Below are 27769 nucleotides of genomic sequence, written 5' to 3'. Positions count from 1 at the left end.
GAATTTTAGCACACTCTCACCTTTCCTAACTTATTTTTTTCTTTAAATATCGGTAAACATTTCTTTGAAAAACCTTGAAAATTTAATAAGTTCCTATATAAGTTATTATAAAAGTAATTTATTAATGATAAACATACATAGACTCTATTTTTTTTTTATTAGCATTTATAGTAACATTTTTATAGCTAAGGATTGAAAATTGAAGACGAGGCTCCTCATTTGTATTTTATACTGTAACCATAAAAATCTAAAAATCATATAACCATGTCTTCTTTAAATACATTTTATATGCATATATTTTTAGTTCAAATTTGGACAAAATTAGATAAATAAACGGCAGAGTTAATTTTTTGTAATATAAAAATGAGCTCGTTATTCATAGCCTCACGAAATGGCCAATACAGAATTGCACAAACGACAACAGGTTTCAAGTAGTAATCAAAATTAAATTTGTTAAATTGTAAAATTGATATTTTAAGTCGATTATGTTAAAAATCTAATTCAAAATTATAAAACGATAAATCGATATTGTGCATCAATATAAAAATTATAAAATCAATATATTAATATTTTAAATAATGGTGTACCCCCTGCTTATTCCCTTGATTTTAATAGGCCTCGTCACTACATGTTTTTTGTCAAAAACTACTGTTTCTAATTCCAACGATACGTGTCGACAATTTTCACGATTTTCATTCTGAAAAAAATTTCGGAATCTCCATAATATGTACGAGGGAATGACCTAGCTATATTTTTAAGTTTTTTAATTTTTATTGCAATGAATATTGTAAAAAAATTTTAAAAATTTTTCGTGATGATGATATTGCGTATTGACATGTGAGTGCGAGTGCGTGCGTTGATGGGGCTGAAGGAAGCGGTACCCGCGTTGAACCGCCCGCACACTAATATTCACTTACGACTAACACATAGATCCCGGGCGGCGACGAAAAGATTGGAAATTGCCTAAATGTTGCTCCTTAAATATATGGTATAGCGAGGCACCCTAAATTTAAATCATAAAAACAATTATCGATAAATGTAATTAAAATTAAAATCAAACATTTTAATTTTGATTTCAAGCAATGCATTATTGTAAAATCAATACAATTATAGCTCTGCTTAGAATCGACAGAATATAAAATTGTGGTAAATACAAATTAAGCAGGCATGGATAATATTTAATTTTATATTACTTTATTTTAAGAATATATGATAGTAAGTTAGTTGTATTATGTTATTCGATCTAGGACAACAATTTCGCCTTAAGCCCTTAAAACCATTTTGACCATCGCCATTTCGAGCCTCTTCGCCAATAAGAAATGACTGTCAAGATGCATAGGTATATAGGTTATACATATAGGTATAGGTTTATTCAGCTAATGGAAATTTTTTATTTTTACTCTACACTTAACACTCAAGTATACCTACTACTAAAAGTGTTTTTCTAAATGTATTAAAAAATAGTTATCATATTTCGATATCCGGTGTCCGGTGGGTTGTGTAAGAGTTTCTGTGTATAAGGTTTATTCTAACTTCAATAGCGGTTCTTGATTAACAAACTAGGTACTTAAAATAATAATATTATAACAGGTATTTCTTAGCCTATAGTGGACTGCGTACTCTGGCATTTATGTTTGCTCTTCAGTATTAAAATTACACGTGTAGAGCCAATTCGTCGCCATAATGTTTTCGTTATTATAATATTATGGTATAAAATAATTGATAAAATTATAGTGTGTTTAAACTAACGGAGCTAAACGTGATCTGCTTAGTGTAAAATTTGGTTTGTTATGCGCTTGTAAGACGAAGAAAACAAATGTCAGTGGTTATGCACCACCCACTATCTCTCGGTTAACGTTTGAATATTCTCAGTGGTCTTATACATATGGCAACGGCATAATATGCATATTAGGTTTAAATTTTAAATTCTTTCACTTAAATTTAAAGCCGTATAGATAGACCGTCGTTTAGGCCGTTTAGAGTGAACAGTGGGTGCAGTGTAGTATTTTCAACGTTTTTCTGAAGAGGACTTAAATGATTGTCGTTTAAATAGAGGTCATTTCAACGACAATTATTATACATTTATAACATATTATTGATAATTTAGTTCGTTGATAACGTTCATCATGAACACGCGCGTTCACGTTCGCTCTGTTACCTTTATTTCAACTTCTTAATTGCCTTAGAGTTTTTAACGTATATAATATTATGGTTCGTTCTGGTAAAAGTCCACCTTGTACTCCTACGTCATCAAAATTAATATTATCCAATACTTTAAATTCTAATCTTTACCTGGAGAAAAAGACCAAAACGTTTACCACACTTAACCGTTTTGTCGTTACGACGAAACTAACACCACGTTCCATGCAGGCACGTATACAGGGAGGGGGTTCAAGTAGTAATTGAATAAGCAAATAAAACAACATACAATATACCGCAATGTTCCAATTGTCAAGACTATGGACATACGATAAATTACTGCCATCATCCATCTCGATGCGCCCTGTACCAAGGATCGCTTCAGTAGAGCTAAATGCGTCCACTGTTCCGTGGATCATACGGCCAGTTTCAAAGTTAGCTGGTTCTACCAATCCATTCTAAATCTTTACAAAATCAAGTCCTCCAACTCTTACAAAAGTACAAAGCAGATAAAAAAACTTATTCCCCGAATCCCTCCACAACGACTTTCCTCAATGTTTCCCGTCATATGTCTCTGCTACTTCTATGCCACACATTAATCTACAAAATTCAAATCTTATTTTAGCTCTTTTAAAATTCCTCTCCGACTTAACCTCCATTATTAACACATTTCTATCTGCCATATTAATAAACAAATAATCAAGAAATTAACTCCTAATTATCTTTGTCATTAATTACATTAACTCCGTTTCTCTTTCTTATCTGTGTTGATTATAATTTTTATTATTATACTATAATTATGCTCAATTACTTTAAGTATCACTAAAAGCGTTTGTTGCAGAGCGGACTATAATTTCCGATGCTGGTTACTTCGAATACTCAGGTTTAATAACGCATTAATTTAATTAATTATGAACAGTTTAGTTATTAACATTTATATGCGTTTATTTTCGTTACACATAAATGTATATGAAGTCGACACTACACGCTCGATATTTTTTGACGACTAACCATGTAGAATATTTTAAAGTCTGGTCAAAGGACAAAACCGTTGGTCTCTTGTACTGATAAGAATTAAATATTATAATAAATAATCCTATAATATTATCTGGATCGATACGCACGCGACCGTGTTTAGATTTTAATTGTCGACGTAATAACTATAAACTATTACATTTTGTGACCACCGACGACCCATTAATATTGCCGAAAATATTCTTCAATAAAAGTACCCCAGACAAATATATTTGAACCTTGTATTTGATTATAATTTATAAGATTCTCTTTGACTCGGTTTTACGTCTTTTTTTCATAAAACCTGTATGATTCCTAATTTTGAACATTTAGATATATTTGTTAAAAATCGTGTTTTACTTGCTTAACCTTAACATGTATGTAAATAATTATAATAATAAATTATAATAAATGTATAGTTAAATAATTATAATAATAAATTATAATAAATGTATAGTTAAATAATTATAATAATAAATTATAATAAATGTATAGTTAAATAATTATAATAATAAATTATAATAAATGTATAGTTAAATAATTATATGTATTAATAATGTTGAACAAATTATAAAAGTTATAAAAACTGATTCTATTCATTCGAATCGACGTGTCAGGAAAACATTTTTTAAAAACATTTAAAAAAAAGTTTAAACATGTTATTATTTTGATGTAACTACTTAATGTATTCAGTACATTTATACTCTTCTCCAAACCATATTAATATTGATGTGAATTTCATTACAATCGTGATCACAACCTTTAAAAAAACAATAAAATATTTTAAATCGTTCCTATTCACCCCATTTATCACGGGGTATTTATTTTCTATCGCCAGCTCTGTCTCACTAATTCTAACATCTAACACTGTATTTCCTGTTGTCAAACATACATCAGCATATGTTGGCATCGTGTGCAAATATGTCCGTATTGTGCTGTGAATAGAAAATATCCAATAAGTCGTTTGTACACATTTCCAGTTCGAATTCTACCCCCACCACTGCCGCGGCGCCGTATTAGGTCGACAGCGCTGTATTATGAAAATGATTCGGCCGTGTCGTTTATCAGTTTCGTTTGATCCATCCTGCTTTACGGCTGCGTGTAGTTGGTTATAGAGCATGACAAATTTTACTGCTTTTCTGTAATTTTCAAGAAATATCAACAAGATACAACATTAATCCCAAAATACTGAAATTTAGGTATGTAGTATATTATGTAATATTATATAATAAATTATCATTTTATTTACTTAGTCTTAATTATGTATACGATTTTCACAGCAGGGATCTAGTTTATAAGCAATGTCTAAATATTATACGTATTAAATTATATTGATTAGGCGATTGTATTTATTTAAAGTCAACTTTCAGTGATGCACTGAATTGTGACAAAATGTTTTAAGCCATCTAACGTTTTTAAACCCGTTCATTTCTCATTTACTTTTATTTCCTTGTTACGACAAGACCTATAATATTTTTTTTTTAAATAAAATATCGCTTTTCAAAAACCCTTACATTATTCAGTAGGTATGGGATGTGTGTCTCTAACATAAAAATATAATAGCATACACAGTTTTACCGTGTATATTATTTTTTTTCCGAGTTATAGAAGACAATATGGTTCTTCATTTCACTACATTTTGTATTTGTTTTAAAATAATTTTATGAAATCTTGATAGTTATAAATACTTGTACGAAATAATTTAAAACTTAAATGTTGAAAAATTTATCTTGTATCATCGATCGACAACAAAAGTAATTTTATTATATTTTTATTACTGCAGGGTGGTATCATAATTACCTACTGGTAGGTGGTCATTGTCATCTGTATACGAATACATCTATATATTATAATAAACTTATACATAGTTATTAATTTTTTTTGAATTTTGCAATAACATAAATGTATTTATTATTATAGTTATATTGTTTTACCTATTCTAATTATCATTTGCTAATTCATTCTAGTATTATTTGATTGCACTGAAGCAATTTTACTTAAATTACGTACAGGCTGAACTACATTTATATAGTACATAAAACTGTTAGCCGGCCACATACACGTAAAATAAAACATGAATGTTTCAAGTGTTGTTTAGATGTTTTCTGGTATGCCATAACTTACTGTCAGATTTGCATATAATATTATAATATTATACTTCTATAAGTATTAAATATTATAGAATATTATAATGTATAATGTGTTATAGTCGTGCACATACCTACATCGTTTGAGCAAATTTTTAAGACTACTAAACAATTTATTCCTTACTTTTGTAAAATATAAAGGTTATGAACTTAAAATATACCTACCTATCATATTCCAATGTATTCCGGGGTGGCAGTTAAATTTGTTTTAAATGTAGACCAATTTTCAGCATAATGTCCGAAATTTCAAATTTTTTTTTCAAAGAAATTAATCGATGCAAGTGAAAATATTGTTAACGGAAAGCGATCAAATTATTATTAATAACTATATTTAAGTAGTTAACAAGCATTTTTCTTAAATGTATTTTTTTCTTTGTTACATTTATATGAGGATTATCGGCTGCACACCGTACTAGTATTTCCTCTGAAACCATCCCCGTTCAGACGTCATTAATAATGATTAATTCAAACGGATGTCGGTGGTCATCGGCCAAATGGCATTTTACAAAATACTCAGAATAGCACATGTGTTGGGGTACATGTGTGCGGGTTTCCAAACCTTTTCAAGTACCTAATGTGTAATGGGTATAGCCGTATAGGCTATATAGAGTATCTAAGTCAATAGTAAACATGTGTTTAACGAATATATCAGGGTAGATCAGAAGGTACATCAGGTTCCCGACAGGCTTGGAAAAATCATAATCGTAGTTTCATACACAGATAAAAAATTACATACGTTAATTCTTACGTATGAAACGTTTAAGTTTCTACATAATAAATGTACGTTATGTATATAAATTTCTGCATGACAGAAAAAAAAAATTAAGTATTATATTTCTTTTTCGTATATTTTATAACTCAGTATTTTATGCAATATTATAAGTCAAAAATATCACACCTAATACATTTATTCATTTTCATACATTTCAATTAACATTTTATTACTATAAAAAAAATATATAGTTTATACTATGGTTGATTTTTAATGTACATTCATATACTCTTTATAAATTAATATACTATGTTCATATTATATTAATTTATGAAATATAAACATTATATTATATGTGATAATATTTTTTCTTCCTTGTCCCAAGTAGCAACTTTTTTTTTTATTTATTGACATTTTGTAATTTACAATTAATCTCGGCAACTTACACATCTCTTTTATATTCGTGTAGGAACAAACATTTGCACGAATTTTCGTGCGACTTTCAAGTATATACAATTAGAATCTAGGCAGGTACATATTTTGTGATAAGTGAACATCCTCCATTGTGAATTGTATTATAACTGCAACTTATTTATTATATTTTGACGCATTTTTCAATTTGAGCCCGAACGGTTTTGAATATAATACGAGTGCGTTGCTCAGAAAAATGTAATGCAGATACTCCTGAAAGAACAATCGATAAATATCATTTATATTTTTGCATTCTAATAAAAGTGTAGGTTTTACAATAGTTTTGTGTGGTTTATTTTAATCCTATATTCTTATTCAAGTTAAAGGTGCATTTAGCCGTAGGTGTTCAATACAAATTATAGACAATTTCACTGTTGCTGAAACGATTTAAGGTTTTGAAAAATGTCAGCAGTCTTGGCTATTTTTATAAATACACTATCGATATTCGTTAAATAGTTATAAGTATTACAATTATTTCATTATTACTTGCCATATAGGTCAAGATAAGAGAAGAAATACAGATACCAAACACCGAATCTGTGTACACACTGGTCCCAATTTTATAATGTACCTTCATCAGGTCCATCAGGGACATAGTGGTACTGTATCGTAAATTCGTAAATATACAGCTTATAGGTAATAAATAAAAAAAAAGGTTTCTTATGTTTTCATATACGATCGATATATGGAATATAATATTATGGACATTGAACATATTACAATAAAAATGAACTATTATTATTGTTGTCATAGCATATTTTGATAAAAGAAAATAATGTCAATGTGAAATATTGAAAATATCAGTTGTGAGTTGTTGTAGGGTATCAAAGACAACTACAGATACAAGGATAGGAACAACAGTGCACACTTTACATAATAACAAAAAACTTACGGATATTTTAATTTAAATAATAATAAAACATTATTATATATTTACCATATGAATAAATAAACATTTTACATATAATATACAATTACTCTTATATTTAAAAAGAAAAAACGCTGTTCTCAATAGTGGACGGTTTTAAATTCTATTCTTATTTTGAGTGACTAATATAATACTTACAAATTATAATAGCGACTAAGGGTGAATAAAAGGTCGATTTTCGATTCCTCTTTGTTAGAATTTATTGTTAGACCCACTGAGTCTGCTGTGGCCGCTGTCGACAATGGTTATTTGCTTTTGTATGACGAATGATACTATGTCTGCGATATAAAAGATCTTTATCAAAACAAGTCACCCCTGATTGAGATTGTATAGATTTCACTGTAGTATACCATATTGTTCTCTATAGCTCTGTATCGAGTATGGTTTTAATGATACGATTTTATCGTACAGCCACATACGTCCAGTGTTCTAATCGCTATTGCATTGAAACCAAAAAGACTATAATAATGTATATTTTATCTCACCACCAAAACGTTATACAATTGATCATAACAATGTACACAGTATTATGTGCTTATAAAATATGTGTACCCATGCCTGCATAGCTGATTTTTTACGTCAAAATGATATAGGTATTTATATTGCTATAAAAGTAATTTGTTCACAATTAGTAATTCAGTTGGTTGAATTGATGTTTGCATAAAACATTGCATTTACAAATGTATCTGTGTGTTTATAATCTAATCAAATACATAAAAAGTTCTAAGAACCCACGAATAATATTTGAAACTACAACAAAATAATTAAAATCGTTTTTCTTTATTTTTTTTTTACGAAAATTAGAGTCAATATTTGAAGATTTTAAAATTTCTATATTTATTTTTTACTTTCAACTTCCCACAGCATAAGCTAGAACGGATTTTGAACTGAAAAATACTTTCAAAGTTGAAAATTAAAGCATTTTTAATGCCTCTAAAGGCTAAAAGTGATAAAGATGGCTGATAAAACACCGTCCATTGTTGTAAAATTAATACATTCATCGCTCCACCCAGAATCTAATGCGGAAAATTCCTGAAGTTTAATTTTCTCTTATTTATAAAAAAAAAAAACAAAATAATTTGGAATTAGAGTATAATATAATGTCTATATAAAAGAGGCGAAAGTAAACATGATAATCCTATCAATGTAAATCGTTCTTGGAAACGGGTACTAACAATTCGGTTGAGGGTTGGCATAATTATTTTAATTCAATGTTGAGTGGTTATCGAAAAATGGACTATGACACTTTAATAAATATCCCACCACTATCTCATTTTTTAATTGATCATTTGGATGGAACATTGTCACATTTCTACTGCGATAAAGTACCACGATATTATGAGGTGGGTTCATTTAATGTGAAGATGTATTAAGGAGGCGATTATCGTAAAATGTTCAATCACCATTTTATTGAAATTCGAGTGGTTATCGAAAAAAGAAGTATGACACTATAATAAATATCTCACCGCTATATGTCTATATTATTTTTAAATTGATCATTTGTACGCCACATTGCCACACATTAATCATTCTATTATTAATTTATTACACATTACAATTTTAACAACGTATAAAATATTATATTGTGTCTACGCCGGTTATAAGGGTGTATTTATATAGTAGATAGTATGTGACTATGTGAGTAATCACTAACACCTATATAAAATAATAGGTAAATAATATAAAATAATATGTCTATGTCCTAGACTATATTGAAACCAACCACTATAAGTAAATCAGTAAGTAGGATTTGAAAATTTGAATTATTATTCAACAAATTAATTCGAATTTGAAAATTTATCTCTGTCCGAATATACACAGTTATTGGAAATAAATAATTTAACTTTTTCATTTTTTTCAAATGTTTCTTATCTTAAAATTACAGTAATAGACGAATAGCTACTTAAATAAGGTTTAGATACCTATAATGAAAAGGGCTGTGATACGATTGCGCGCTATCCTTGACGGCGGTATCTTTTAGTCACGAACGATCGCGAGTATAGTTACAATCTTTAATTTATACTTAATTTGTTACAGACATATAATGTGGTTCATAAATAGATTAAAATTAAAAATTAAAAAAAAATGTTGGATCAATTTTAAGAAACTTTACTAAAGATTTGAAATTAGTTTTAAGCACTTTTCGCTGTGACAAAAATTGTTCGGCTACCGTGACTTCACTAAAGTGAACATGATAGATACTTACAAACATAATATGCCTGATTTAATGATAACCATCAGTTGTCGTATTACTGCAATAATTATTCGATAAAATTGAACCAAAATACAATTTCTGTGATTTAATTGAAAAAGTATAAAATCATAGACTTAAATAAGTTAAAAGTTATGTACATCTCACAAACGGAACGTGGTCTGAGTTATATAACTTTTTAGCATGGATGAAAAATCGGGTAAAGTTTACATTACATCGTTTATGCATAAATAAAAATTCGTACTAGGTTTAAAAAAAAAAGTCTATTTAGTCGCCGTTTACGTATCGTCGTTTGCGTCGTCACGCATTATATTATGTTTACTCCTAAACGTGCAACGTTGCCAAATATATAGGTGCACGGTAAATATCATAGCCCATACTGATAATAAACTGTTTTCTGATAATGTTTAAGAGACGTATATTGACATGGTTTTTAATTGTTTGATATCCATAATTGAAATAACATTTATTTTTTATTGTAACATTCTTGTAAAGACGTAAAGTATTTGAGTGAAGTGTATGTATTTTAATTTTTAATACTTTCCGAATGGATGTATTTGCATCTGTATTTAAATATTAAAAATAATTATGAAATAACTGAAATGTGCATAAAAAAATATTTGCAATTTCGCATCCAATTTCACGTGTAATCGTACGCCGCCTTTCGGTAGGTAGTCAAAATCATGTTCAGTGTAGGTAATTCCGTCACAGCGCGCAATCTTATACCCAAGAAGATACAACGCGCTTAAGAAGACATGATACCTGCATGTGTTGTCTCTGTCTTACAAGTGCGTAACATAGCAAATTTTACGCTCAGCAGAACACGTGTAGCTCCGTCAGTGTAAAAATTAGTGCAAATTGACCTCTTATAAAATCTAAAGGTAAGATTATTATCTAGGGAACCTCATAGGTTTTTTATTATATTTTAATTTTAAAGCGAGTTATGAGTATTCTAAAATTGTAAATTTTTTATACATATTAAAATACTTATAACTCGCGTTAAAATAAAAATATAATAAGAAGCCTATGAGGTTAATAATCTTACCTTTAGATTTTATAAGAGGTCAGTTCAGTTTAATTTTTAAATTAACGGAGCTACACGTGTTTTGCCGAGTGTACAATTTGCTATGTTACGCACTTGTAAGACGGAGATAACACATGCGGGCATCACGTCCTCTTAAACGTATTCCGCCGATAAAAAGGTATTGGTTGATTGAACTGTCCGTTTCTGTAAGTTGGTACACATAGGTAATAGATAATAAACTTTATTGTTAGTTGGCTGTCGTATTGAAATAATTGTTCAGGATAAATCCGCCCCGTGGACAAAAACAGTCAGTTTTTAAATTGTGAGTATGAAAAATACATATTCACGAACTGTGAATATTTTAATATTATGGTCTATGATAGAACTGTATATGTAGGCAATGTATATAATTCGTGTATGGAATTAAGGCTACATTAAAGTTGAGTCTGGTTAGAAGACAAGTAGTACCTAAGTCTATTATTGTTATTTTTGTTATTATTGTATAATATTTTGTTATCTATACATATAAAATCCAAATACCACTTAGTCATTGATCGCTGTAACTCATAAACTACGTAACGTACGAACTTGAAATTTGCAATAGAAGTTCTTCTCATATTTTCATCGTGCAAAAAGAAAGGATTTTCAAAAATGTTGCTTTTTAGTGGAGTAATTAACAATTATAATTATTCATCGCCTATACGTATTATGCTGCACGGCACGGGCTCATGGCGGCCCGCGGGTATTCAGCTACCTGCAACCTATTCATTTTGTACGTCGTGTAGATAAGAATTTTTTCTGAGGAGTTATAGGGATATATTGTAAATATAAAAAAAAATCAACTACACATGGGCGAAGCCGGGTAGTTCAGCTAGTTATTGTATAAAATCTTTCGGTTTTCATGATAGTCTAATTTAATCAGTGAATGTAGTCTTATATCTTATCGGCACAACGACCATTATTAAATTCGACTTATTTTAGTTAGTTCGTATATTAACGTTCAGACCGTTCAGTGTGCCGTTTCGTGTTATTCACTAGTCATTACTGATATTCTCTAGTTAAATTTTATTTAAAATGTCTCAATTCGATGTAACCGAAAACAAAGTGTTAAGTGAAAAAAGAAAAATTAAATGTTGAATAATGAATATACAACTTCGTTTTCATAAAACACTCGCTAATAATAATGACTGATATTGGCGGTATACCACTGTAATGAAAATGTTGTTGATAGTTTTTTAAATCATTATCATGAATAACGCGAACTCAATATTTTAAATACACAAAAATGTCAAAAGCGTAAGGTAAAACCTGTGAAAAACCATTAAAAACATTGCTCAAACATTTAATGCAAGGTGTCGTCATATCCCTTACACTTAACACTTAATTTTACTCTGATAGGTATGTACAAATATTTTTGAAGCTCGGTCTCCTACAACTTACAAGACCCACTTTACTAAACAAATGAAGTACTCTTTAGATGTAGTAACTTATTACTACTAATAAAAACATTTTTTATTATTATAAACTAATATTGTTATATTTACTTCCGAATATAAATAAAAATAACTTTGTAGGGTTTGACATTTATTATTTTTACTGACGGTACTTTTCGTAGTTGTCAAAAACAGTTCAATCAAGTTTTTACAATAATTCATGCTACAAAGAACAATAAGTGTATAGTATAAACTGGAGTTTTTTTGTTTGTTGCCAAATTAGAAAAAAAAACTTATGAACAAGCTTCACATAAATTATCGTTTAAGCGCAACATTTTAAAATTGACGTTATGTTAAAAATGCCGAAATGAAAAACTTGAAACACGAAGTATAAAAATATCTACCTATTTAAAATAATAATAACATCTGGTTAACCCTGGACGCACCGTAATTATTGTGATGTTAAATATAAATAAAACGGCCATAACCATAAACACGGAGGTCGATGCACTTACTTCTAGAGCTATATAATTGAAAACCATACCTGCTCACCTGCATTTAGTTTCGAATTTTCTGCCGCCAAACGTTTGTGATAAGTGTATAGTTTATGTTGTACTTAGAAATAATAGTTTATCAAGTGCGTGATACATTGTTCGTGGAGTTTTTACTTTTTTCACAAAAATCAAAATATATTTATAACTGCAATACTTATTGTTGGTAGTTTTATTGTAGTATCACATTATCATTTATTAATAGTGAATAATTGAAAAGTGAGCGCAACGCTAATACGCGCCTAAACGTGTTACAAATATTCACGCGCTTACTTACGGGTTAAATAATACGTCAAGGCAAAACGTATACGATTATCCGAAGCTGAATATTGAAAACAAAAATAAAACATACATATAGGTCATACAGTATGATAGGAATCCTCTATAATGAGTATTATAATCTTATCCAAGTAGATAATCAAAAGTATTGTACAGACTTAAATATAAAAATATTTTGTTAGGAATAAAACATGCTTCGACTAAATCAAGTTAGATTTCGCGTGATTCGAAAAATAATAAATATTTAGTTTAATATTAATTGATTTTATTACAGATTGATCGTGAGTAAAATGGAACTATATGTGATACTGAGAGCCATGGCAGCAATAATGTTAATAGTGGTAAACTTAACTACACAGTCTTTTGCGAAAAGTAAGAATTGTATGCTAAGAAAACAAAATGCATTTCACTATTATAGTTATAGTAGTTTTTTCAGAAAATAGAGTATTTACAAAAGTTAGGCTCCCCACTTTTTTAGTTTTTTTAAAATTATTGTAGCTAAACATTTTTTTCTAGATTAAAAAAGTTGAAAATTTAATACGAGGTTCCTCAGAAGTTATTATTGTGGAAATTAAATAAAAAATCGAGCTCAAATCTACAATAATGTTTTATGAGCATCTGAAGTTAGAATTTTGACAGAATTCATTAAAATTACGAATGTATACAAATTATTTTGAGTTAAGAAGTTTTTAAAAGTCAAACTAATTGTTTATGAGCTTTCGAAGTTCAAATTTATACAACATTGGATATTCGCCCGTAAAAAACAATTAATCATAGAATGATTTTGAATTTTCTTATATATAATTTTAATTCAAAAACAATCAACTATAGATACTATTGAACTTTCACCAAATATTTATTTTATCATTATCTTTACATGTACATATATCCTTACATTTATAGGTATAACAATTTTTAATATCGACCGAAAATACTTCGCTTTGTTAAAAAGCTTGGAAATTTAATACAGGAATCCCCAAAAGTTATTATAATATCAGTTAAACATTATATTATAGATATTTTGAATATATTTTTATAAGCATTTCAAGTTCAAATTTTTACAAAAATCGTCAAATTCATGAAAATGTCAAGTGATTTTGCAGTTGAAAAAGTATAAAATGTTCACAGTTTTCTAGAGTATAGGCCTACCTATGTGCCTATCAGTGCGGTATATAGGGGAGGTACTGGTAAAAATCCTCATCCAAATTGTTTTCATTTTAAATGGTGTGATAAAGTAACAGCTGACAAGTATTCTAGTTCTAGAATGGGTATAAGAATGGGTATTCACTTGTATGGTAATGTTTAATATTGATCATATTTGAATTCAAGTTTCCCCAATAGACATTATTTCTTGCAATTTATTGGTTTCGCGATAATAATATAATGGTGATATTTAGTCAATTTACCGAAATCGATAAAATCAAGTATTTGGTCAAAAAGTTTGAAGATAAAATAATTGATATGTTAGGTAGGTACACAAAATTAAAGTTAAACAGTATTGTTCTTTCATTAATACAATTTTATTTAAATCTATAAATAAAACGTCTATATAAGAGTTATTAGGTTAAATATGTTATAATAATTAATTAACTTATACTAATAAATAGAAATTAGATATTATTAATTTATACAGAGTGAACCCGGAAATCTGTCACCAAACATAACTTTTTGTATCAATATAACTACGTTAAACGGTTACCTTTATAAAATCCGGACATTTTTCAAATCCGGACGCCAATCCGGACGGGTGTTTGAAACCCGGACTGTCCGGACGAAATCCGGACGTATGGTAACCCTATCTATTGGTATTAATATTCGTAAGCTATCATTTTCGGGGGTCTAGGACATCTCGCCGCCACCGTTTCGTCAACGACATTTCTCGAGTTAAATTTACCACCACAACTCGTACCAGAATATACCAGAGATCCAGCAGTGACACCATCAATAAGAAATAATTTACAGTGATGCCTTGTTAGCGGCACTCGTCGCTACGCTCCTCGGCGCCGTCGCTCCGCTCCGCAAATCGAAAATATCCCTCGACTTGCTATGCAACACCACCTAAAGTTGGTCACAGTTTAACCGCTGTTATACCATAGAACAACCACTCTTATCATTCAAAAGCTTATCACTATCGAAACGGTGGCGGCGAACCGGTGGCGGCGAGATGTCCGTCGGCGAAACGGTGGCGGCGAGAAGAGTAGGTTTGCATTTTCGGTTTTCTTTCCTACTACTTTCTACAATAGTGATTATAGAATAGTAACTCTTATATTTTTTAGCTTAAATATGATTTTAAAAAGTTAACTATAGTTGAAGTATCAAAAATTCTACAAATTTTATTATTTATGCGACATTACGAGAAATAGGTTCAAAATAATACGTTATGACTTATGAAATAACATTTTTATAAAATAATGACACTATATTGGATATTGTATTAGGAAAATAAATCTTAAGTTATTAGTTATTACTTATTACGTATTACTAATATAAGTGGTAGGTAATATATAAATACAGTTTTAATCTATTTATGTTTTGATAATTAATAATAAACTTTTTCTAAATAATGTATTATATTTCTGTCTGACTTTTGTCTGTTTGTACTTATTTTCCTTGAATATTTTTTTTACCGGACTTTTTTACCGTTTACCTTTTTATTGCAATCGTTAGAATGTGTAAAAAAAACTGTAAAATTTATTATTTTCGTTTAGCTAATGTATAATAAATTATTGTTGTAGTTCCTAAACGACCTCCCAATATAGATATTGGAAGCTTTGAATGCATACCATCGTCTGTCAACGATATCACAAGAGACGTGATCGTATATTGGCAAACTATTGATGACAACGAGAAACACAGTATTGATGAATTGTTTGAGTACCGCGCTTACTACACGTCCATGGCAGATAACAATACCATGTCAGTACCATCCTTAATCCTAACGTGACTTCTTTACTTTTCCATTTATGATTAATATTTGACTTCATTAATGATTTTAACGTTTAAATTGTCCGTAAACACAGTATTTACCATCCATGCGATAATATATTTGCCAACCATGCCACGTTTGTCGGACTGGAATTAAATACTGGATACAACATCAGAGTGTACTCGGCAAATAAACATGGTTTATCGGAAAAATACGCTAGTATATATGTACCCGGTTTACAGAGCAGTAAGTATATTAACTTAATGTAGGTTTATTATTATTTTTGTATAATATATATACTTAAATAGGGTTCGAATCGTAAAAAATAAAGTAGAAGAGCTCAATCCAAGGATTTAAAAACTGCAGCATGCAAAATTATTTAAGAAAAACACGTTAGGAGCTTCGCCCTCACGCCCCCATCAATTTATTAAGTATTTAAATGCTACATTTCCACTGCATTGGTAGGAACATATAAATCAAAATATAAAATCCATGTAAATGTTGATTTATGTTCACCTAAATTCAACTAACGCATAACAATATTACATGCATTTAGATGTCACTTTATAAAGTAATTTTTTTATGTACGATTACAATTTCGATTTTGATAGCCTATGTAGAAAAAAAAATAACTCAACATTTTTAATCTAGGTACATACTTAACCAACAGTTTATTAATAATTCTTGTTTTTGATTCAAAACAAACCTAAAAAAAAAATGTTAATTAAAAAACATTTAAATACGATTTTAAAAATGTGATAACTTAAACTGATGAAATAATTCTATCTATTAGGTAGATATCATAGACAACTACATACTCGTAAATTCACGTTTGAAGAAAAAAAATAATTCGATTATTAGCTTTAGCTAGGTATTCCCAAATACAAATATCTAGAGTACATATATAGACACTCACAATATTAACCGCATATATATTAAGAAATATGAATATTTATTAAGATCAAATTAATATTTTATTTTATAATCTCTCACGTATCAATAAGATAGCTTTAATAAAATACATAATTTACTATAAAATGCCAATCCTATAATATTAATATTTCAAGTACCTACCAAATTATGTGATAATTGTTTCAAGTAACAAAAAACAATATTTTATTGTAAATAACAGAGATTCATTCTGTATTATATTAAAAAAACAAAATTACAACTTTAACACAGAATAATCAGCATATTTTCCTTACTTTAAAAAATGTAGTACAATATTGTATTTTAATTACAATATATTCAAATTTCACAAATTGAAAAAAATGTATTATTAAATTAAAATTAATTAATAAACCAAATAAAGTAAAAACAAATGTTTGATTAAAAATTATAATAATATCATAATAACGTCCCTTTTCTCACCAAATCGGCACCCCCTCACCACACTAATTCGAGCGCTGTACAATCATAATATTTTAAGTTGTGTTAATTTATTATTTATATAATATTTTAATGTGATGACTGTTACCCACAGAAGATAATACTGTATCATTATCGCTGAGAAAAGTTAAAAAATATAGCGATCAAGGTATTTATGAGCTGTCGTGGAAAATTTATGACAGCCAGAATCTGTTTTCCACGAATCAACTGAACTACTTCACACTGTATTGGTGTGAAAACAAAATGATCTATCCTAACCAGTGCAACGTACGTACATACTTATATTATCACCAGAAAAATTTGATTTTAGCCTTTAAATCATTATATAATATTTTTCTGATTTAAGTTTGAATTAATTTTTTAAGGGCTTTATGGACTGGATACATGTACCAAGTAGAGAGTCTCGCTTTACTATTACCGTGCCGGATAGTTGGAAAGAATATCAATTTGCGATAAGCGCCAATAGCGAAACTTTGCAAAAGAGCAGTGCCACTGGAAATAGAGCATATAAATTCAAATCGGTTAGTAGTGGATTGGTGTGGGAGACGTGTACAACATTGCATTTATCGAGTATGTAAAACAGTAATTTATTAAAAACGATAATTATTTTTTCATTTGTTGATATTGATTATATATTATAATATGTTTTCTATTTGTACGTGATTAGAAACTAGCAAAGTTAAAAGCTTTTGGACCAGTGAGGTTGGAAGCACATACATTGCTTTGAGGTGGAAATTTGACTGTTCGGAAGAAGTAGATTTCATTCGCGACTTTCACGTATTTTATTGCCCAGTAGATCCCGTGGACAATTATTCATGCTTAAGTAAGACATTAATACTTTTTAAAATATCCTTCTGTAATAATAGGTACGAAACCTAAGTCTTATTTAGTATCAGTAATTTGTATACAGCACTGGTAACTAATTAAAGTAGATAGACATCTATTTATGCATAAATATAATTTTTTTAATTGTTACCTAGGTACTATTCGATATAAAAACTTAATGAATATATTGGTATTGGTATATTAGTATATTGGGGTTACATTATGATGTATTATTTAAATTCTGAAAACACTTTTTGGTGTAGAAAGAATAATTTAATTTTTAACTGTTGAGTTTGTCACTGAATTTAGGCGGTACTTTGGGGGAGTCAACAGAAAAAATGTCTAGTATGTACTTTTTTGAGTATCTACATTTATTTTTGAATTAAGTCTATTTTAAAAAAAAATATAGACCGTAAAAAATTGAAACATTCCACTAAATTATCATTTTTTATGTAGAATGACATTTTAAAAATATTCCGATAAAATTAAACAATCAATTACTATTTAAAGGTATTCTCAAAATGGTTTTTCTTCTTAGAAAATGTTACGCTTTAAATGTTAATCCAAGGTTCCTTCAGTTTCTTTTAAGTTCTACTTACAGAAATACAAAAATATCTAAAATACATGATATGTACAATTTTTTTTTAGACATTTCAATTTAAAATGTTGTCAAAATTGTACATTATTTAAAAGAAAAATAACAAATTTTATTTTTCAATTGCAATTTAAAAATAAAACTATTCCCAGGGACTTTTTGCCATTCAATTTATTATTATTTACTACACTTACATTATATACACAGTACATACATAGATATTTAGGAGTTATTCATACCACAAACCTAAATACAGATACAATGACTTATCATTTCCTTTAAAGCTTACATTTAACATTATAGTGGCCAGTGACCTACTCAATGACGAGGAACACTCTGGGCTGACTTGCTGGTATACTACACCAGTGGTCTTCAACATTTTGGACTCGCCACTCACTTTTTTAGGCCTACATTTTTCGCCACCTACTTACGCTTTGTAGAAACAATAAAAAAATAAAAAAATTATTTTATACACTGTGATTTGATATCCACTATACTATAGATTAACTGTATTTTCATTTATTTGACATATATTTCATTTATTAAATTAATTTTATATTTTAAAAAGAAGACTTATCGTGACCCACCGGTCGAAGACCACTGTGCTAGAGTGCTGTTGTAATAGAGTTGCACACCAGCCCGGCTAAATATATATGTACCATGCGCGATGGGCCGCCTGCATCATATTACTAATAGATGTACTTTAATGCCAAAAAGTTTTAACCCATGATCAATTTAAAAAAAAATAAAAATAACTAATAATAAATATAATAATAATAATATGTAGTTATTGGTATTATAGGTATAACGTATGTATTTTAAATGTAATAATCAAGACGTACAAGTGCGTATTATATGTATATTAGAAAAACTCCTCGAAAAATTAGATATCTACTAAACAAAAATATTTTTGTAAAATCAATAAACAAAAGCCTGGAATAAAATAATTGATATTACCTGAACCGGTCAACCCCTCCCTTGTCTTGATACCTTCATCTAAACGACAGACTGAATTCTCTCGTTTTTTTTCGTATTTTAAATAAAATTTATTTTATTTTTCAGAACCTCCAGCGTACCAGTTTGTTGAAAGCTATATGAAACAATACCAAACGCCCTTTGCTTTCATACTGAGCTTGAAGCCCTCCACCGTGTACAAGATATCCATTGTAATATATACATTAAACGGTAGAACCATTGAAACTGAATCTGTTACTATGGCTACACTTCCAAACACCGAGTGAAAACTAATATTAGGGCTTTTAATTTAATTTAATAATTTTAGATATCATTATCCGTTACTTGTTAGTAACGAAATAATTATCTTGGTAGTTATATATGACTAGAAAATTTTCGGTACTCTGCTTGTTAGTTAAGAATGTATATTGTTAAAATTTGTATTTTGATACGAATTACAATTATTATAAGCAGTTAAATTATAATATCGAATCTGATGTATGATTATTTATTACAAACTGTAATTATATATAGCTATATGAACAGCAGAATCACTTTATGACTGTGACTTGTGAGACTGTATAATATATTATAATAAGTTTTAAGTTTTAAACATACAGTATTTTCGTACATATATAAACCTATAATTATTTCTTAAGGACTTCCAGTACATAGATAGATTGTGTTTACTTTTGGTTTTATACTTTTATATATAAATATAATAACTATTCGATATTACTTTTCAACAATTGCTTCAATTAATATAAATAACGTTAACATTTTCGTAAATAAAATGTACACAATTGACCTTTGTAATTTTTAATATAAAATGCAAATTTCTAATTTTTGCACCTTCTCAGGAATTGCACGTAGGCACCTCTCGCCCCTCCTGCTGCTGTCCTAACTATTATTATAGTATTTTTTAAATTATGATCTAAAGTCAGGGCTTGAAAACGATATTGGATATCTACTGATTTTGAATACCTGTTAAAACCATTAAAAACCGAAATCGATTTTAAAACTGAAAATGAAATTTAAAAAAAATGAATACTGGAAAAAATAAATACCAACATCCAAAACAGAAACTGAAATAGAAAAAACAATTTTCGGCTTCAAACCCTGCCTATAGTCCAGCCTGTAGTAATAATAGTATTAGTAGTAGAAGTAGTAGTATTAGTACTTAGTAGTAAGAGTGTATTATTAGTTGTTAGTACCATAATAAATATTAATTATTATCACTACATAATTGTCATATTTATTTTAATTATCTTATTATGATCATCGTTTATATTATGATTGATATAATATAACGTCTCGCACAATAGAATATCCAGATTCGACGTGGAGCGTAGGTACGTTGACGAGGCTACAGCCTATTTGCGCCCCAGAGTAGTACATTTGCACCCCGAGGGATATGGACAGATGCGCCCGAAAGATAAGGTACTACCTGCCGATTTATAGCCCATATGCGCCCATTTCGTATGCAACGTTGCCGTTGTGATTCATATTATTATAGATTATATTTATCTTGATAAATAACTTAAATTATTTAGATTACCTAGTAGATTATATTATAATCTACTAATTGTGCAGTTATTATTTATTTTATTATTATTTACTGTAGTAATAATTCATCTCACATAAAATTATATAAATAAAATAAATATTTCAAATTAAAAAAAAAAAAAATTTCGGAAAATATAATATAAGGTTGAGTACATGCAATTATTATAAAAATTAATACTGTTGATTTTTCTCACACGTCATATATAATAATAAAAAATATTTTATCATAAGTTAAACCTTAAGGTAATATAATAATAAGTTTATATTTATATTTCAAAAATGTTAAAAAAAAATTAAATAAAAATGAATAATGTTGATTTTTTCACATGTCATACAAGGTATGTCTCATATATGGTAATAAGTAGTGTTGCTTGGTATTCCAGAATACAGTTTGGCAACGTTGCACGGGTTTAACACATTTTCATTAAAAATATTTCGGGCGCAAATGGGTTATAAAAAAGGTGTGATGGGCGCAAATGGTTTGCACCGGTTGACGAAACTTGGTTTTAAGGTCACCCCAACCTACAGGCGAGATTCGGAAATCAGAGCATGTGAGATTTGTGTAACAAAAAAGGAAAATAGGGAAGAACAACTGACACTTATAATAATGACAATAATAATTAATTTATGGCCAAGAAAAGCTCACACGACAAAAACTTTGCCGCCAAAAGAGGGTCACCTTAAGAAAAAACAACACACAATAACGATAAAATGTATACATACACATGACACATAAAGTAGTTATGGTATTACATATTTGGTATATTATTTTTTTGCTTTTTGAACGATTCTCCTATCACTTAAATGGTTCTGATTTTAACACTTAGACAGTTAGGTAAACGTGCTCTATGAAGGTAAATATATAATATATATTGTTTGATATTGTTGTATGTATTAATAATAACAATTAATATCATAATCCCATATAGTTTTATTTCTAAAATCTAAAATGAGTTCCCATTTTAAAAAACAACAATCAACCAGCACTCTTAATAACTGTCATTGATTTCAGACTTCAATTGACTTTGTGGTGACAGTTCTGTACAGTGAACTATTCTCTATTGTATTAAATTTAGTTTAGTTTATTCAAATTACATTTTTCGATGTGTTTCTATTCATTTGTTGATATGGACAAATTTCATAAAAATAGTGATTTGTGGTTGAGCCAAATATATAATATACTCCTATTTTATTTTAGCCCTCCCCCTTGTCATAATTCCTATTCTCTCGAAAAACGGTAGCTACATTAATACATTTAAATTTAAAGTATCGTTTTATTTTTTAATTTAAACTATATAATATCATTTATATGTGATGAGTATGTGCCTCTGTGTAGCTGTCAATAAAGTAAACACAAAAATAGGCTACACCCAGAAGAATAGACTCACTGTTTTATTTTTGTAATATTAATGTCTAAACGGTGATGTGCAAACGGTGATGACGAGTGATGACCGGAAGATGATCGCTGTCTGCGCCGAGTCACTCCTACTTTGGATTCACGGTTAGCGGCAACGACTTGAGGGATGTTAGGGACGGGGAAAGGTTACCCAGCTCTATATAATGCCTAATACAAATATTATAATATCCAACTTATGGGCATAGTGCGAACTATATATATTATGCACAAAAAATACAATAATAATAATAATAAATTAATAAATGACTAACTCCAAACATGTGAGTTTGTCTACGTAAATCAAACATAAAATAATAATGAATTAACCTGGTCTGCAAGCTCTGGAGGACGGCGTTGGCTCCACTCTGGTAAGGTGACAGCGTCTTTTCCCTTCTCGACAAACACCGGTATAATAATTGGTACATGAGCATCACAAGCAAAATAAATTAAGCTGGACGGTTGTCTGATATCAGCACTTAATAGTCGTGCACTATTACGGCGAAACACGTCAGGCCCCATCTACCTCGGGACTTACGACAGTTGCCGCTTAAAATTGGCACAAGACGGCACACGTTTGCTACACCCAGAATTTCGTGATCACATGATGTTGTGGCGGTGGCGGCGGTGAGCAGACGCGACGTTGCGTCAAGCTCGACCGCTGGAAAAAGACAACAAAAGACAAAACGGACGCCGGTGGCACTACCTGCAGCAAGTACGCAATGGTGAACATCCCCGGCGCTTGACGACAGCGGAGGGGGTAAACCACCTCGCAAGTGTATTGCGTCTGATGCACCACTGGGAGGAAGTATGACGAAACGTCGGTGGCGTGAAAACGCGTCCGTGTTTGAACATACTCCCCCCTTGAGGCTTTGCATCACTTGGCGCTGACGGAGAATTGAATGCATTATGTAAATCCGTATGAAGATCTGAATAAGATGGATGATCAGCTGCTGGTCACCAAATATCATATCGAGACAGTAATATTAAATAGATCATTTGTTATTTATAAATATATACCATTTTAATAAATGAAAATATCAGGACACTAATATAATAGCTTGTAATTAAAAAATAAACAAATTACGATAAGATGGTTCAGGAACAAATCATTTTATAAATACAAAAACAAATACATAGTAATAATACATGAAGTACAAAAAATAGTAAAATCATACAGTGAGGGCTCCCCCCCCGTCCCAACACCCAGCCAGTGCCAATGTATGTAACACTTCTGAGCGTGCAACACGTTAAATAATTAACAGACGTGTTGGGTCGGTAAGCTGGATGCGTCGTGTCAGGGAGCACAATGCTTACAGGTGTCACAAAAGGACGCGACAACATAACATTTTCAAGTGTTTCAAGTGTTTGGTGGGTAATAATGCCACCGTTGACATATTGCACCATACATTACTTTCCGGCGGACAATTATTTGCCACACTTCGTACATAGCTATCGGGCCTATCCCCGGTCCCGCAGACGTGGAACTAATCGAAGTACTCTTGGCTTAAATATACAAGGTTATTGCACATAGCCAAATTGTTATCAAATAAAAATAAAATGGCAGCGTAAGGGTACGGTTCATATCATAGCATATAATATCATAATATATCCAGTATACGTCGTCCCCTTACGCTGCCATTTTAATTCCTTAACGGGATAAAATGATATAGTGGGGGTGCTATTGCAATAACCTTGTATATTTAAGCTATGAAAGTACTTATATTATACGATTTGGCGGGGCACAACAACCGGTGCAATCGACGACCAAGGTGCCGTGCGACACAAGAAACCGACGCTACGTAGGTACATGGTATACGTGGACGTGACAGAGAGTCGCGGTCGACTACCCCCGTCGAAAACGATGTACGGAAATAAGTTACTTACAGGTATACTCAAGCTCCGCAAACTGCAACGAGGACCAACGAGTCACAATTACGTAGACAACAAGCGGCTGTCGTCGGTACGGCTCATATGATCCACAGTGCGCGACATGTGGTGACAATTACAGGTGCGCATAAACAAATCGTTTATCACCGCGACTAAAAACATTTTTTTTTACCGATTCGTGAGGACCAATTACCCAAAACACGATAATTCTCATGCCTACCTGAGGGCGTAATAAGGACAGCGACCGCGAGTATCGAAGACGGCGGCGCACATCGACATCGACGAACACTCAAAACGACAGCGGTCCTTATTATTTTGACAAAACATTGGCGGCTCACGGTACACTGCGGAGTGGGGTGGGAGTACCGGCGGCGGCGATGATGGCGGTGCACATATGAATTTTAACACGGAAATCGAACACAGGTCAATGACCACTCATGGGCTCCACCAGGGTTGCCAGATTGGGCGGTTTCTCGCCAAATGGGCTATTTAAGAAGTCAATAAACCGCCTAAAAGTACTTTTGGGCGTCTATACGCCAATTGGGCTATATGCCAGTAAATTAATGGCTATAGTGGGCTACATAAATTAAAAACAAAATATTGAAATTATAGTATTTTTATGCAGAAATACAAAATAAAAAAAAAAATTTTTTATATCAGATAAGAATTATAGAAATTAGTGATATACTGATATCCATAGATAATATATTATCTATGCTGATATCTCAGTATTATCATAGAAACGACACTCCATCAAACGATCCCGTATCATGGTCGTACACCAACATGATGTTAGACCCGGCTTGTTTACTCGTTGGTAGTTTGATACATTTGAATTTGGTATTTTTCTATTTTTAGGTAGGTATATTTTTGTTTGTAATCATGCATACAATGACTAAACATATTTTACTATATATATTTTGTCATTAGTATTTTTTATAGTATAATAACTAATAACATAATAATGGGAAAATATGGTAAATATAAACGCAAGTATTGTGTGGATTGGGAAGTTAAACCGGAATTCAAAGGTAAATATTAATTACTTATCTAGACTTTATTTATATTTTAATAATTTAATTACCCAAATACATATTTTGTTTTTATAGGGTGGTTACAAAAAGCTTCAGAAAGCCAATGTAACGAAAATGATCTTAAGGAAGCATATTGTTCGAAGTGTAAAGTTGTGTTGCGAGCACATCATGGAGATTTAATTAGTCATTCTAAAACAGCAAAACATGTAGGAAAAATGAAAAGTTTGATAGTCGAAAAACAACCGCAACTGCAATCTTTTGGTACACATACGTATATTCATATTATAAATATATATATACATATAAATATAAATGGTTAATTTTAATGTTGTATTAATTTAATAGGTGTGTCGACAGTTACAAGAGAAAGAAAAGCTGTTGAATTAAAACTTGCTGTACACATTGCCACTCACTCAGCTATTAGAAGCATTGATCATCTTGTTGATATATTGAAGGTATCTGGAAAAGGTTCTTCTCTAGAAAATTTGAGATTGCTTCGGACTAAGTGTTCTAAACTGATTATTAATGTTATATCACCTGTCATACTTCAGCAGCTAGTTATTGATGTTGGTGATAGTAAGTATTCGCTAATAGTGGACGAATCAACAGACGTTTCTGTATCAAAATATATGGCATTTTGCATTAGATATTTTAGTAAGTCCATGCAAAATATTACTAATGAATTCTTAGGATTAGTAACTGTTGAACGCGCAACGGCAGACGCTTTACAAGACATAACATTACAATTTTTAAAAGATCTAAATTTAAAACCTGAAAATATTATTGGCTTAGGAGTAGACGGTGCTAGTAATTTATGTGGTCGTCATCATTCACTTTATACCCTATTACAAGAAGTTTCACCCAATCTACAACTGATAAAATGTATATGTCATTCGCTCAATACCTGTTCGTCAAAAGCATCTGAGGTTTTACCTGCCAGTCTTGAGTTCATGCTTCGAGAAACTGTGTCATGGTTTTCATACAGTCCATTACGGAAGTTAGAATATGCCCGTTTATATGAAACCATTAATGGAGAGGGAAAAAAACTAAAGCAGCTTGTTAAATTATGTCCAACAAGATGGTTGGCATTCTACAACTGCATTAGAGTAATCCTTGATCAATGGCTTGAGCTCAAAACATGTTTTGAGATAGCAGGAGCTAATGAAAAGTGTCACAGCGCACGTACACTTAATGCAATGTTCAAAGATGATAGTAATCTGCTTTATTTTACATTTCTCAAACCAATTTTAAAAGAAGTCACTCAAATGAACCTAAAATTTCAAAGTTTAAATGCAGACATTACAAAAGTTTATGGAGAACTTAAACAACTTATGATGTCCATAGCTAAAAGGATAATCAAGCCTAGAGTTAGTGAAACGCTTGCCTCAGAACACCCAAGTCATTCAGAAATTAAGGTGTTTCAGTCCTGTGTATGTTTTGTCTCAAATACCACCAAAGTTTAAGGATCTACCGTTAGAACTATTAAGTAAGACTACATTAAAAAAAAAATAATTAAGTGTTAAGTGCAATCATGTTTTTATTCATAATCGGTTATTGTATTTATTTGCTTTAATTTTAGAAGATGATGCTGATATAGAAGAGATTGAAGCGCAATGGAATAAACTCTTAACTTTAAAATATTCAGAAATTTGTGATGGAGGTTCAATTGATGAAAAAGATACTTCTAGGTTTTGGATTGATATATACAACATCAAAGATAGTTGTGGAAAAAGAGCATTTCCAGATTTGGCAATTTTTACCCTGCAAGTACTTTCGTTGCCATTGGCGAATGCTACTGTTGAAAGAGTTTTCAGTGTCATGAACGCTGTTAAAACAAAATCCAGAAATCGAATGACAATGTTGACACTAGAAGCAATTTTGAGGATTAGACTTCATCTAAATGTAAGTTTTGTATTTATTTAGCATTAATAATTAGGTTCTTCTTACTACTGTCATATTATAAACTAATATTTTAACTTGAGAGAAACATATTTTTACTAATGCTCTTAATATTTTTTCTAGATTCGCAAACAATGTTGTAAAAACTTTGAGGCAACCGACTTAATGATTCAAAAATTTACTGCGCAGATGTATGATAATAATGAGGAAGAGAATGATCAAAGTTCAGCATTAGATGAAATACTTGACTTAGAATTATTTAATGATAATGAATACCAAATTAACATATGTGATTCGTCATAACTTATTAGCAAGTACTATTTATATTTTATTTTTATGTTGTATTAGTCATAAGTAAGACAATTTGAAAGAATTAAGTTATTAATTA

At 30.2% G+C, this 27769-nt stretch overlaps 1 protein-coding gene across 1 annotated transcript; it reads left to right on the top strand.

The window, feature by feature from the left end:
• The first annotated feature begins 4110 nt into the window (after positions 1-4110).
• Positions 4111-20796, top strand: LOC111035797. The gene is made up of 8 exons (XM_022317574.1): positions 4111-4352; positions 13185-13282; positions 15646-15826; positions 15931-16082; positions 17320-17492; positions 17591-17795; positions 17893-18048; positions 19708-20796. The coding sequence occupies exons 2-8, from the start codon at positions 13201-13203 to the stop codon at positions 19884-19886; spliced, it is 1128 nt and encodes a 375-aa protein (XP_022173266.1). The 5' UTR covers positions 4111-4352; positions 13185-13200; the 3' UTR covers positions 19887-20796.
• The last annotated feature ends 6973 nt before the right edge of the window (positions 20797-27769 follow it).

Source organism: Myzus persicae, unplaced genomic scaffold (assembly GCF_001856785.1).
Source record: "Myzus persicae strain clone G006 unplaced genomic scaffold, MPER_G0061.0, whole genome shotgun sequence".
Taxonomy (NCBI): domain Eukaryota; kingdom Metazoa; phylum Arthropoda; class Insecta; order Hemiptera; family Aphididae; genus Myzus; species Myzus persicae.
The sequence above is the reverse complement of the archived record's forward strand: the minus strand, read 5'-3'. Positions and strand labels throughout refer to the sequence as shown.